The 12,564-nt window shown below is 50.2% G+C and overlaps 7 protein-coding genes across 9 annotated transcripts in view; 4 read left to right on the top strand and 3 right to left on the bottom strand.

Moving 5' to 3' along the window:
* The first annotated feature begins 135 nt into the window (after positions 1-135).
* FOXG_01974 (uncharacterized protein) lies at positions 136-1,824 on the top strand. Its single transcript, XM_018379144.1, has 2 exons — positions 136-375; positions 429-1,824. Exons 1-2 carry the CDS (start codon positions 251-253, stop codon positions 1,291-1,293), a joined length of 990 nt encoding a protein of 329 aa, XP_018235161.1. The 5' UTR covers positions 136-250; the 3' UTR covers positions 1,294-1,824.
* On the bottom strand, positions 504-3,169 carry FOXG_18220 (uncharacterized protein). Its single transcript, XM_018398274.1, has 3 exons — positions 2,825-3,169; positions 1,888-2,776; positions 504-1,834 (listed from the first exon to the last, which is right to left on the bottom strand). The coding sequence occupies exons 1-3, from the start codon at positions 2,954-2,956 to the stop codon at positions 1,440-1,442; spliced, it is 1,416 nt and encodes a 471-aa protein (XP_018235162.1). The 5' UTR covers positions 2,957-3,169; the 3' UTR covers positions 504-1,439.
* Positions 3,170-3,266: 97 nt separating this feature from the next.
* Positions 3,267-9,621, top strand: FOXG_01975 (valyl-tRNA synthetase). 2 transcript variants are annotated; one of them, XM_018379145.1, is made up of 5 exons: positions 3,267-3,653; positions 3,707-3,871; positions 3,930-4,562; positions 4,614-6,656; positions 6,711-9,621. In XM_018379145.1, exons 1-5 carry the CDS (start codon positions 3,623-3,625, stop codon positions 7,115-7,117), a joined length of 3,279 nt encoding a protein of 1,092 aa, XP_018235163.1. In that variant the 5' UTR covers positions 3,267-3,622; the 3' UTR covers positions 7,118-9,621. The 2 variants fall into 2 exon arrangements, with proteins under 2 accessions (XP_018235163.1, XP_018235164.1); XM_018379146.1 differs by having other exon boundaries at positions 3,267-3,871.
* Positions 7,203-9,628, bottom strand: FOXG_01976 (pre-mRNA-splicing ATP-dependent RNA helicase PRP28). The gene is made up of 2 exons (XM_018379147.1): positions 9,434-9,628; positions 7,203-9,384 (listed from the first exon to the last, which is right to left on the bottom strand). Exon 2 carries the CDS (start codon positions 9,232-9,234, stop codon positions 7,330-7,332), a length of 1,905 nt encoding a protein of 634 aa, XP_018235165.1. The 5' UTR covers positions 9,235-9,384; positions 9,434-9,628; the 3' UTR covers positions 7,203-7,329.
* A 71-nt stretch (positions 9,629-9,699) lies between these two features.
* FOXG_01977 (uncharacterized protein) lies at positions 9,700-10,710 on the top strand. Of its 2 annotated transcripts, XM_018379149.1 has the most exons (3): positions 9,714-10,229; positions 10,319-10,379; positions 10,444-10,683. In XM_018379149.1, exons 1-3 carry the CDS (start codon positions 9,850-9,852, stop codon positions 10,477-10,479), a joined length of 477 nt encoding a protein of 158 aa, XP_018235167.1. In that variant the 5' UTR covers positions 9,714-9,849; the 3' UTR covers positions 10,480-10,683. The 2 variants fall into 2 exon arrangements, with proteins under 2 accessions (XP_018235166.1, XP_018235167.1); XM_018379148.1 differs by having other exon boundaries at positions 9,700-10,229; positions 10,319-10,710.
* The window catches only part of FOXG_01979 (tyrosine 3-monooxygenase/tryptophan 5-monooxygenase activation protein), a gene marked incomplete at its 5' end in the record, with an annotated part of 3,114 nt that continues 1,043 nt past the window's right edge, over positions 10,494-12,564 (bottom strand). The window contains 4 exons of the mRNA XM_018379151.1: positions 10,494-12,006; positions 12,063-12,133; positions 12,191-12,432; positions 12,487-12,539. Coding sequence (XP_018235168.1) covers positions 11,881-12,006; positions 12,063-12,133; positions 12,191-12,432; positions 12,487-12,539 — 492 coding nt within the window. The 3' untranslated portion in view covers positions 10,494-11,880. The remainder of the gene's footprint in view (positions 12,007-12,062; positions 12,134-12,190; positions 12,433-12,486; positions 12,540-12,564) is intronic.
* FOXG_01978 (diphthamide biosynthesis protein 4) lies at positions 10,783-11,761 on the top strand. The gene has a single exon (XM_018379150.1). It carries the CDS (start codon positions 10,869-10,871, stop codon positions 11,403-11,405), a length of 537 nt encoding a protein of 178 aa, XP_018235169.1. The 5' UTR covers positions 10,783-10,868; the 3' UTR covers positions 11,406-11,761.

A 12,564-nucleotide genomic window follows, 5' to 3' on the forward strand; every position in this document is an offset into this window, starting at 1 on the left:
GCTCCTGCTAAAGAGCAGCAATAGATTTCATTGATAACTACCTATGCATAAAGCAAGTAGCTTTCCCCCTTCATCATTGGAACGTTATTGAAAATTTACAATATCTTAATTCAATAAGGATCAGTAAATGGTACTCTTAGGTTCTTATAGCAGCTCACTTACCCTAGTTCCCCGCGTCAACCTATCTCTATCACCTATTTACCTCAAGCCAACGCATAGCGCCCAATTTGAATTGATTATCAATCATAAGATGTCAGCTACCTTCGAATCTCTACCCAAAATTGGACTATTGTCCATTGGAGATATGGGGGTCGGTATTGCAAAACTACTAGTTGCCAACGGTTTCACCGTTGCAACCAATATCTCTGGCAGAAGGTAACTGATAAACCAGGCAAGGAGAATGAGAAGTCTACTAACGGTTCCTCAAGCAAAGATACCATCGAACGAGCTCGGGATGCAGAAGTTGAACTCCTCGAGTCTGATGTTGATCTGGTCAGGCAGAGTTCCGTTATACTCTCCATTGTGCCGCCTAAAGACGCAGAGGCAACAGCCACTCGTATTACAGATGCGTTAGCAGGCTTAGAGACTACGAAAGAGCTTTACTTTGTCGATCTCAATGCTGTTGCACCTTCGACAGTCAAGGCCATTGCGGCATCTGTTAAGAGAGAAAACCTGCCTATACGATTCGTTGACGGAAGCATTCTTGGGCATCCTCCCAAGAAGACGTCTACCGATGCCGCAACAGAATCATCAAGCAGCAACGACTCTTCTGACTGGTACCGTCCTAGCATTCCTATATCAGGCTCGGATGGTTTCAGCTCGCTCCCTTTTGGAAAGAAACTGATATCTGTTCTCAACATGAAGCAAATCTCTCCTGATATCGGCGCTGCAAGTGGTCTAAAAATGTGCTTCGCTTCCCTTTCAAAGGGATTCACCGCCATTGCCACTCAATCGTTCACGACGGCACATAATCTTGGCGTCTTAGGCGCTCTTAAAGATGAGATTGGTACATTTTATCCAGCCATGCTTGCCAACGCTGAAAAGAGCGTTCCCGGCATGCCACCTAAGGCGTATCGCTGGGTGCGAGAGATGGAGGAGATTGCTCTCACTTTCAATGAGGAAGCGGGCTGGGATAAAAGGATGTTCATGGGTGCTGCGAGTGTCTACAAGGATATCGCGGAGAATGAAGTACTTGGAAACGAGAAGACGGGCAAGAGGAAGAGGGGAACAACGCTGGATGATGTCGCCGCAGCGGCAGCGGAAGGATTGCACAAGAAGCAAAGGCCAGAATAAATAAACGCAGGCAGAATATTATTCACATACACATACAGCCATCTCTAGTCGCTGGGAGGGGTACTTATACATTCTTATAATACATACAACAACCGCTACTGAAGACCATCAACTCCGTGCTGACCTATACAACATAGATTCGAGAGTTAGGCACGTTGAGTTTCCAGGTCGTTGTTGAACCCAGGTTTCGAAAACATGGAAGCATCGGATGAGGTTACAAATATGCCTACGTTGGAGAGAGCGCCGAAATGATTCTCCAACAATCGTGCCTCAGGTTGAGATGGATTCGCATCAGTTTCATCCTCGACCTTGCTGGATGTTCCGAACACCACACCGGTTTGTTTCTTTCCGACCGACTCGCTAGCAGAAGAATCTGTTGATGCAAAGAACTGGATTTTGGAACTCACAGGGACAAAATTGCCCCCTTCCATAGCTTGGATGAACCTTTGCATCTCTTCTTCTTCAGATACAACAAAGTGAGTTTGCTCGGGGTCAAGCGACAGCAAACCCTTCTTTGCCCCCCAACCGCCGCCACCACTCACTGCAAGCTGTTAATGGATGAAATCAGGCACAGGGACTGTAGAGTTTGCTTACAAACTTGATATAATCGACCCCCTTGCCTATACAGGATACCCAATTGATCGGAGGTTAAAGCCGTTAGCTCCGTGATACTTTGGCCATCAGCAAATGTTGCCTCGGGATCCGGATTGACATAGGGCGAGCTGCCCCCTGACTGAACAAAAGTCGGAGGTGTGATCATTGCCCAAATGCCCATAGGAGACTGAACTAAGTCCGATTTGCTGGCATGGAGCTCGTTCACTGCTGGCTCGAGCTCATTTGATGCTGGAACTGATTCATCTTCGATGTCGACTCGCCGTACGATATTACCAAAGCTCTCAGTCACCACACGGGGTTGAGTCAGAGGCACGAGGGGAGCCCAGATACCAAGGTCATTGATTGACGGGAGCCTTTTCCGAAAAGGAATGTTTACTTTCTGCAAATGCTTTGTATCAGTTTGCTCAATAAGTTTTGGGGAGCCGGTTGACAAGTCGTAACGGCTAATGATAAGTGTCGAGGTCCTGTGGTTCTGAAAAGTGGTGTTGGTGAGAGGGATAGTGATATGCGGGTTGCCAAGATCCATGGTTAGAGCTGACACCTTCCCACCATCCGACCATTCCTTTGGGGGCGCCTTTGTCCATAGTCCTGGTAGGATAGTGTCGAGATTACCACGGAGGATAGATAGCCCCTGAATGGGTTTGTTGTTCGGCACTGGCGGGGCGATGTGGTCAACAACAGCGCCCAGAGTATGGAACTCGCCGGACCCATCAGAACCTGACAGCATATCTACAAACTCAGACATAAATTCATCCTTGCCTAGCCATTGCGCATATTGTGGAGTTGCGAGTACAACTGCTGCATCGTGGCGGCTAGGATTGGTGATGTTGATCTGAGATCTGACGGCTTTTACTAGTTTTGAGGGATCCTGTGGAGGGTTAGCAAATTCGACAATTCTACTTGTTACAGAACTTACTTTGATCTTCGGACTCAGCTCAACAGTAAAGTAATCTGATTGTTTACTTGTTGAGTATACCCTCCTAGTTGTGGTCGAAATGCGATTGCAGAGACGGCTCTCAGGAGCTCTCAATGCCAGCCGCAGGGCCATTGGGACGGAATTCGAAGACTGGTCACACCAAATATTCAATGTTGGAGTAGATGTTCTAATCTTGGCCTTTGGAGTAATTTCGTCTCAACTTATTGCATAGGGAGGCACCTAGTCTAAGACGACATCCAGCTCAGGCACTTCACATCGCTGGGTTGAGCCTTTGTGGCTGGTGAACTACTGCGCCACAGTCTACAGTACTGGCCCAACTGAAACATGGTGGTCCGATATCGTTGGTGTAAGAAGGGAGTCATCAGAATAACAATGAGCATTTTAAGTGATGATCAACACTTATCAATCAATTAATGAGTCACATGAACCGGGTTGGCATTATTTCTAATAAGTTGATGTGATTTGACACAGTAACTATGAATTATATCAATGTTAATGCTACTACGCCACACTTTCTGTACCCCTCCATGAACTAAAAGTTATCCCCCACCATCAGAACCGGGTGACTCAATCTTCGAAATTACAGTGCTGTAGCTGGTAAGAGTCACACAACATCTACCTATATCAATTCGAGGTGCAGGTCATTGCTTGAAGCCCTCAATATACGGGCTTCATTCAGTCATCTCCGGCACGACGTTTAGACTCGCGGTTCGAGCACTGAGGGTGCGATCTGTTTCTCCAAGAGCAAGCCGACCCTTAACAACCACGCGAGTAAATATGGCGACCAACAGTGGCCGAGGAAACCCAAGTTTGATACAGCCTTCTGGATCAACAATGCTGATACTAATCATAAAATCATAGTCGCCGCCAGCGAGGGCATTCAGGACGCTACCAGCACCCCTCCAGCCGTTCCCGCCGCGGAGAAAAAGGAGATTGTCGAGTCTGCCACCGGTGCACACGCTACAGGTCAGGATGCCGGCGCAGCAGCCGCCGCCGGTGCGCCCAAGGTGAAGACCGAGAAGGAGTGTATGTAATACGCAGTCCATTGACACTTTTCGATGCATCCCCTGACATGATTTCACAGTGGAAAAAGAACGAAAGAAGGCCGAGAAACAGGCCAAGTTCGAAGCAAAGAAGCAAAAGGCTGCTGCCACCGCCCCCAAAGCTGCCAAAGAAAAGAAGCCTAAGGAAAAGAAGGTCGAGGAGGAGCCTCTCCCCGAATACGTCGAAGACACCCCCGAGGGCGAGAAGAAGCGAATTCGATCATTTGAAGACCCCCATTTCAAGGCTTACAACCCCATTGCGGTCGAGTCTGCATGGTATAGCTGGTGGGAGAAGGAGGGTTTCTTCAAGCCCGAGTTCAAGCCCGATGGCAGTGTCAAGGATGAGGGCAAGTTCGTCATTGTTCACCCTCCTCCCAATGTTACTGGTGCTCTGCACATGGGTCACGCTCTCGGTGACTCGCTTCAGGATCTCATGATTAGATGGAACCGTATGCAAGGCAAGACTACCCTGTGGTTGCCCGGATGCGATCATGCTGGCATCTCTACGCAGAGCGTTGTTGAGAACATGCTTTGGAGAAAGGAGGGCAAGACAAGACATGACCTTGGCCGTGAGGAATTCGTTAACACTGTCTGGAAGTGGAAGGACGAATACCACAAACGCATCAACAAGGCCCTGACCAGTCTTGGAGGATCTTTTGACTGGAGCAGAGAGGGTACGTCAGCCCCAAGCTTGTTGGAGGAGAGAAATTGCTAACGGAAACCAGCTTTCACCATGGACAAGAACTTGTCTGCCGCCGTTACAGAGACCTGGGTCAAGCTTCACGAGGAGGGAACTATTTACCGAGCAAACCGACTTGTTAACTGGTGCACGAAGCTTAACACTGCACTTTCCAACCTTGAAGTCGTCAACAAGGAGTTGACTGGCCGTACCCTGCTCGAAGTCCCTGGATACGACAAGAAGGTCGAATTCGGCGTCATTGTCCACTTCAAGTACCCCATTGAAGGTTCCGATGAGCTTGTCGAGGTCGCCACCACCCGTATTGAGACTATGCTTGGTGATACCGGTATTGCTGTCCATCCCAAGGACGAGAGGTATAAGCACCTTATCGGAAAGACTGCCATCCACCCCTTTATCGAGGGCCGCAAGCTACCCATCATCGCCGACGAGTATGTCGACATGGAATTCGGTACCGGTGCCGTCAAGCTTACTCCAGCTCACGATCCTAACGATTTCACTCTCGGCCAGAAGCACGGCCTTGAGTTTATCAACATCTTGACCGACGATGGTCTTATGAACGAGAACACCGGCGCTTACAAGGGCCAGAAGCGATTCGATGTCCGTTACGCTATCCAGGATGATCTCAAGGCCAAGGGTCTATATGTTGACAAGAAGGACAACGCCATGAAGGTCCCTCTGTGCGAAAAGTCCAAGGATATCATTGAGCCTCTTCTGAAACCCCAATGGTGGGTCCGCATGAAGGAACTCGCTGAGCCTGCCTTGGCTGCTGTTCGAGACGGACGCATTAAGATCCGACCAGAGACTGCTGAGAAGAGCTACTTCCGGTGGCTTGAGGACATCAACGACTGGTGCATCAGCCGGCAGCTCTGGTGGGGTCACCGATGTCCCGTCTACTACGCTAAGATCGAGGGCGGCGCTGGAGATATCCCTGAGGAGAAGCTCTGGTTTGCCGGCCGAACACGAGAGGAGGCTGAGGAGAAAGCTAAGGCTGCACTCCCTGGCAAGACATATACACTTGAGCAAGATGAGGATGTTCTCGACACATGGTTCTCTTCTGGACTCTGGCCCTTCAGCACCCTCGGCTGGCCCAACAACACCCACGACCTCCAAACTCTCTACCCCACAGAGGTCCTCGAGACAGGTTGGGATATTCTCTTCTTCTGGATTGCCAGAATGATCATGCTCGGTCTCAAGATGACGGGCGATATCCCATTCAAGGAGGTCTATTGCCACAGTCTTGTTCGAGATTCAGAAGGTCGCAAGATGAGTAAGAGTTTGGGTAACGTCGTTGATCCCCTGGATGTCATCTCAGGTATCCAGTTGCAGTCTCTCCACGACAAGCTTCTGCAAGGTAACCTACACCCCAGCGAGGTCACAAAGGCCACCAAGTATCAGAAGACTGCCTTCCCTGAAGGTATCCCCCAGTGTGGTGCTGATGCCCTGCGATTCACCATGGTCAACGCCACAACCGGTGGTGGTGATATCAACCTGGATGTCAAGATTATCCACGGATACCGCAAGTTCTGTAACAAGATCTTCCAGGCTACCAAGTATGTTCTGGGAAGTCTCCCCAAGGACTTCACTCCCTCGACGTCAGGGGTTGTCCGTGGCGAAACTCTTGCCGAGCGGTGGATTCTTCACAAGATGAACACCGCGGCCAAAGAGATCAACCGTGCTCTTGAGGATCGCGAGTTTTCCAAGTCAACATTGATCGTCTACCGCTACTGGTACAACGAGCTTTGCGATGTCTACATCGAGAACTCAAAGGCCATCATCCGTGACGGTACTCCAAAGGAGCGTGAGTCTGCTATCCAGACTCTCTATACTGCTCTCGAGGCCGCTCTCACCATGATCCACCCTTTCATGCCCTTCATTACTGAGGAGATGTGGCAACGAATGCCCCGGCGACCTGAGGATCAGACCAAGTCTATCATGGTCGCGAAGTACCCCGTCTACCACGAGCAGCTTGATGACCCCGAGTCTGAGCGCGCTTACGAGCTTGTTCTAGGCTGCTCCAAGGCTGCTCGCTCACTGATGGCTGAGTACGCCCTCAAGGATGAGGCTGAGGGTAAGTGCTATAACCCTGTGATCCTGTAAACGATTTTTACTGACTCATTCATAGTTATCATCCAGGCTTACAACGATACTGCTCTCACTACCGTTAAGGATCAGTCGTCTTCTATTAAGACCTTGAGCGGTAAGGGTATCAAGGGAGTCGAGATCCTCACCCCCGATGCTACTAGACCCGCCGGGTGCGTCGCCTATCCTGTCTCAACCGAGGCCTCCGTTTTCCTTCACGTAAAGGGCCGCGTTGACCTCGATGCTGAGATCGCCAAGGCGCAGAAGAAGCTCGACAAGGCCAAGAGCAGCATCCAAAAACAGGAGAAGATTCTCAATGATCCTGGCTACCTTGAGAAGGTCTCAGACGCCGTCCGCGAGACAGACGAGAAGAGATTGGCAGATGCCAAGCAAGAGCTCAACAGCTTCGAGGAGACCATCAAGCAGTTTGAGCAGCTAAAGCTGGAGTAGATAAGATAAGATAAGATAAAAGGAAGACATGTGAAAGAGTGTGTGCTTTGCAATGAGTGTGCTTCAGATGTAGAAAAGAATTCATGGGAGATGTGGAAGTGATATTTATAAATGGGTTCACTCTGCGGGTTCTTTCTTCTAGTTGATGAGACTAATGAATTTTTCCATTTCAATGATTTTATGTCGCCTAAATTATTGTCCAGTATCAGTTTCTACCAGCCTCCTTTCCCAAGCCCTTCTTCCTTATCTTTCCTTGATCCTCCGCCGTCACCACGTACTGGTTTTGACTGTGCGGCCTCATGTCTCTTCAGCTCGTCTGGCACCTTGGAGATGGAGCTCTTGCTGAGGATTTGCTTGAGATCGTACATGGTATCAGCGTCCTCAGGACCCAGAAACGTAATGGCAACACCACTCTTGCCAGCACGACCTGTTCGACCGATACGATGTGTGTAGCTATCGATTTTAGGGGCCATATTGAAATTGACGACGAGGGAGACATCGGGAACATCGATACCACGGCCAGCAAGATCAGTCGCAACGAGAACTTGTGTCGTGCCATTGCGCACTGACTGGAGAGAAGCTTCCCGCTGTTCCTGAGTCTTGGAACCATGGAGTGTGGCAACCGTCCAGCCCATCTGCTTGATATCGCGGGCGACAGCATCACAGTTGCGCTTGATGTTGACAAAGACAATGATGGGTGGCGCAAAATCATTCGAGGCAAGTATCTCCTGCAGACGCTTCTTGCGACGGTCCTCACCGGGAATGAACTCGACACGCTGCTCGACAGTGTCAACGGCTTCGCCTGCGTTACCAATGGTGACGATAGCTGGACGGCGGAGGTACTTCTTCGCAATCTTTTCCACCTGAGGCGGCATAGTTGCTGTATACATCATAGTCTGTCTGTAACGATCGTTTCCACCTAAATAACGCTTCATTTTTGTTGCATCTTCGGCATCTTCCGTATCCGGCTTCTCGTTGTTAACAGGTAGTGCTTCGAGAATCCTGTTAACAGGTTCTTCAAAACCCATGTCGATCATACGATCTGCTTCATCCATAATGACATAGCAACATTGTGCTAGGACGAGCACTCGTCGATCGAGACAGTCAATAAGACGACCCGGTGTAGCAACGATAATCTCAGCACCATCGCGCATGTTGTATATTTGTTCCTCGATAGAGTGGCCACCGACAATGCTCACAACGCGAAAGCCGAGAGGACCAGCAAACTTCCTGGCTTCAGACTCGATCTGCTGCACCAGTTCTCGAGTCGGGGCCATGATGAGAGCGTAGGGGCCGTCGTTCTTATTGAGCTCGTCAAGGGGCGGTAGATCAGAGATATAGACTAACAGCGGTAGTAGGAAGGCGGCTGTCTTTCCGGAACCAGTGACAGCTACACCGATGAGATCGCGGGCTTGCAGCGCGATAGGGATTGCAGCTCGTTGAATGGGCGTCGGCTCCTTGTAACCCACATCCTCGACAATGTTGAGTAAGCGCTTAGGGAGATTCGATTCTTGCCAGCTGCGCATGGGGTTCGGAATCATGCCACCCTTTGTAGCGATTCCAAAATCTTCTTTGAAAATACGCCAATCCCGCTCGCGCATATCTTCTAAAGACTTTTCAGACCATCGCTTGCCCAGTCCTGTTCGATCAGCTCGTTGTCTCGCTTTGTCGCGTGCTCGGAAGAAGTCTTCCATGATGCCCTTTGCTCTCTCTTTTCCATTCTCTGGATCTCTCTGCTCTATCATTCGAGCTCGTTTGCGAGCGCGCTCCTCGGCTTCATCGTCGAATTCTCCACCAACACCGGCGAATGATCCATTGTGGTTGACGGCCTGTCGAGTATATAAGGGATCGTTGTCGCGTGACGTGTCTTCATCAGCGTCCCACTCGAAATTGAACTTTTTCTCTGTTGTTCGCATTCGTTTCTTCTTCGCCGAAAAGTTGGACTGTTGGTTAACTTGGGGCCCCAGGTATCGTGATCGGAGGAGAGTGGCCTCGATATCCTCTGCAGACTGCTTATCCGTAGCCTGTTTATCTCCCTTCCGACCTTCTCTCCCCCTGCCCCTCCCTCGCCCTTGGTCTCGATATCCGTCTCGATCACGGCCATTCTCCTGATTCATAGCCTTGGGGCCCGTCGGTACGCGCGATGATCCATTCGTAGAATCGTTGTGCCTTGAAGAGCCGTTCGATCTGGCGGCCCATTTTTGCTCTTCCTCTCGCCGTTTCTGCGCGTCTTCGGAAGCCTTGCGCTTCTGCTCGTCTTCCTCCTTCTTTGCCTTTTCAGCTGCTAGTCGCTCTCGTTCGGCCTTGGGGATGAACCTAGGCTTTGCGGCGGCGGCATCCGCAGCCTTCTTTTGCCGCAAGATTTCTTCGATATCGAGAGGCATTTTTGTGTGATGGAAGAAAAGAAACAATAGAGCGATATGTTATTACGAGATTTCTATTAGGCAGTCGCCCACCACAAATAGAAGTGATGACTGATGATTTGCTGTTGAATGACAGAGTTGACAAGGCTGAGGCAGTATGGGTCTAGCTCTAGGTGGTGCTATGACGAATCATTGGCTGATAAACAACAATGGGGGTCCACCTGCATGGGCGAGCCGGGGGTCTATCTGAAAACTTGGGGAGCGTAAGGTAGCCTTGAAGATTGGAAAGCTTCAAATTCGTGATCATTCTTTCGGTTCCGGGGCATGCAATTGATTGCCCTTCAGCACGGCAAATCATAGCAAATCACCATGGCATCAACATCACAGTTCATCGGGCTTGCAAAGTCGCTGCCCGCACCACTGCAGCGCTTCTTCGCCCGCTATCCTCCCGCCGCCATCCTCCCCGAAAACACCCCAAAGACCCGATACCAGGAGGAGAGACCGAACCCTTTCCGCTTCTACAAGCACCCAGTGACAGGTAAATGGCAGGACCCTGTCTACTCGCAGCGTCGCCAGGCTGAGCTGGTCAAGATGGCCCGTGAGAACGGCGTCGAGGATCTGCTGCCAGAAACACGTAAGGGCACTGAGTACAAGCTGGCTCACCGTGTTGAGCATGGTCTGAGAGTCAAGGGTACTGGTGTGGGACAGAAGGTCAAGGGTCATATCCACGAACGACATATGATTGCAAAGTACGTGGACGGTCCCATCACGGCGATCACAGACTGGCTGGCTATGTCCTGTGATGAGCCTAGAACAACAATGACTAACCATACTGCAGGATGGAGACAAGAAGGAAAGCCATGTTGGATATGCCCAGTCTTATCAAGCGCTGGAAGAGGGTAAGATCAAAGATTGACTGCCTTGATCGTCCAAGGGAGCATGTGTTGCTAACTACACTAACAGGTGGGCAAATACGGTTGGACCAAGTTCCCCAAATAAACAAGAAGAAGAGAGATGGAATGACTGCTTTGGCGCGCCCTGTACATTCACCATGTATTTTTATGTACAACAATATCAGCGACCGTCTTGTCAAAGAACGATTGTGCACTCAAGATCCAGCTTCCCTTTCGTAAATTACAGGCCACCCAACTACCATTGCGTCTGGAGGTTCTGGGACATGAATCTCCTATCTTCTACACCAACTAACATTAATATGGCTCTCATTTCTCCACGTAACCCAAGGTAGATAGATATCTGCGATTTCACAACAGCTCCATCCATCATCTGTTGAATGCGTATCACGTGATATCAGGCATTGAAGCCTTCAAGCTTTTAGTTGTCCAGAATTCACTTGACAAACGCGCATCTGTATAACTCGACCCCATAGCATGGCCTCACCAGAAGTGGCAACGCATTACCAAGTCCTCAACCTCACACCCACGCTACTCGACACACAGCATGATTCAACACCCCTCATAAAGCGCGCCTATCACCGGGCCCTCCTCCGTAACCACCCAGACAAAGTCACAAATTCAGATCCATCCTCTGTTTGCTTCACAGTCGACCAAATCACAACTGCTCTCACCATCCTTTCCGACCCTTCTTGTCGGGCAGCTTACGACGCCGCGCTGCGAGTGTCTCGCCCGAGCGAGAAGAGAGATGGCTCTTTTCAGATCGGCGTGGAAAGTGTTGACCTAGATGATCTGGCATTTGATGAGGATCAGGAATGCTGGTACCGCCCTTGTCGCTGTGGGAATGAGCATAGCTATGAGTTTTGCGAAGCAGACTTGGAAGAAGTGAGTGATGAGGGGGAGCTTGTGGTTGGCTGTCTCGACTGTAGTTTGTGGCTTCGAGTTCACTTTGCCGTTATTGAGGATGAACAGGAATCACATCCTTCAAATAAAACTTCGAAAGATAAGACTTGACTTTACGGCCTCCTCATCATCAGATTATGGTTGAACCCAACCCATGACAGAGTACTCTTGTCCGCATATATCTTGGCAAGGGCATGAACTGTGCCGGGATCAACGATCCAAGAACCCGGCCAGCAATCAAGCAAGATACCTGGCACCGCAACCTGGTGTTGTTGCTTGTATGCCAAAAACCCAATTCAGTTTCTTCAGCTGCGTCATCACTAGTCATATATTTCGTGTATTGAAAGTAATTTTAGTATTTTTATTGTCCAGACGGCCAACGCATTAACAGTCTAAAAGCAGAACGTAAAAGTGCTCTGTTGTAGACTCTCCTTGCCAGCCCGTTGGTGAAAAAGTCAGCCCTTCCATGGCCATTGTCTGTACTGAAACGATGCCGAAGCTCTTGATCAAAAACGAGGTCTTCCGTCCACACTCCGTAGACACCAGTCCACCTGACACCTGCATAGACAAATCACTAGTCGACTCCTTACTCGGCCTTAGGCTCCTCAGCCGGGGCAGCTGGCTCCTCGGTGGCAGCCGCAGGTGCGTCCTCCTTGGGAGCCTCAGCCTGACCAGCAGCGGAGGTCTCGGCCTCAGAGGAGGTCCAGAGAGTCTGTCACTGTGTTAGCTGTCGTCGAATAGGTGAAAAAGAGCAATCCGGAAACTCACAAGGTTGTCACGGAGCAGTTGCATAATCAGTGTAGAGTCCTTGTAGCTCTCCTCGCTCAGGGTATCGAGCTCTGTGGATTCCATGTCAGTATAACGTTGGCCAATTGGAAGCAGTCCACGGGTCGTACCAGCAATAGCGTCGTCAAATGCCTGCTTGGCCAAGTGGCAAGCCTGGTCAGGGGCGTTGAGGATTTCGTAGTAGAAAACTGAAAAGTTAAGGGCAAGACCCAGGCGGATAGGGTGGGTGGGAGGGAGCTCAGTCTGGGCAACCTCAGTAGCAGCCTTGTAGGCCTCGAGGGACTTGTCGGCAGAGTCCTTGCGACGGTCACCGATGGCGAACTCGGCAAGGTAACGGTGGTAGTCACCCTTCCTGCAAGACTGGTCAATAAAAGTATGTGACTGGATGCTACGAGTTTGCGCCTACATCTTGTGGTAGAAAACCTTGGACTCGCCAGACTTGGCAGAGGGAATAAGGTGCTGGTCGAGAACCTCGAGAATGTGA

Source organism: Fusarium oxysporum, chromosome 5 (genome assembly GCF_000149955.1).
Source record: "Fusarium oxysporum f. sp. lycopersici 4287 chromosome 5, whole genome shotgun sequence".
NCBI lineage: Eukaryota > Fungi > Ascomycota > Sordariomycetes > Hypocreales > Nectriaceae > Fusarium > Fusarium oxysporum.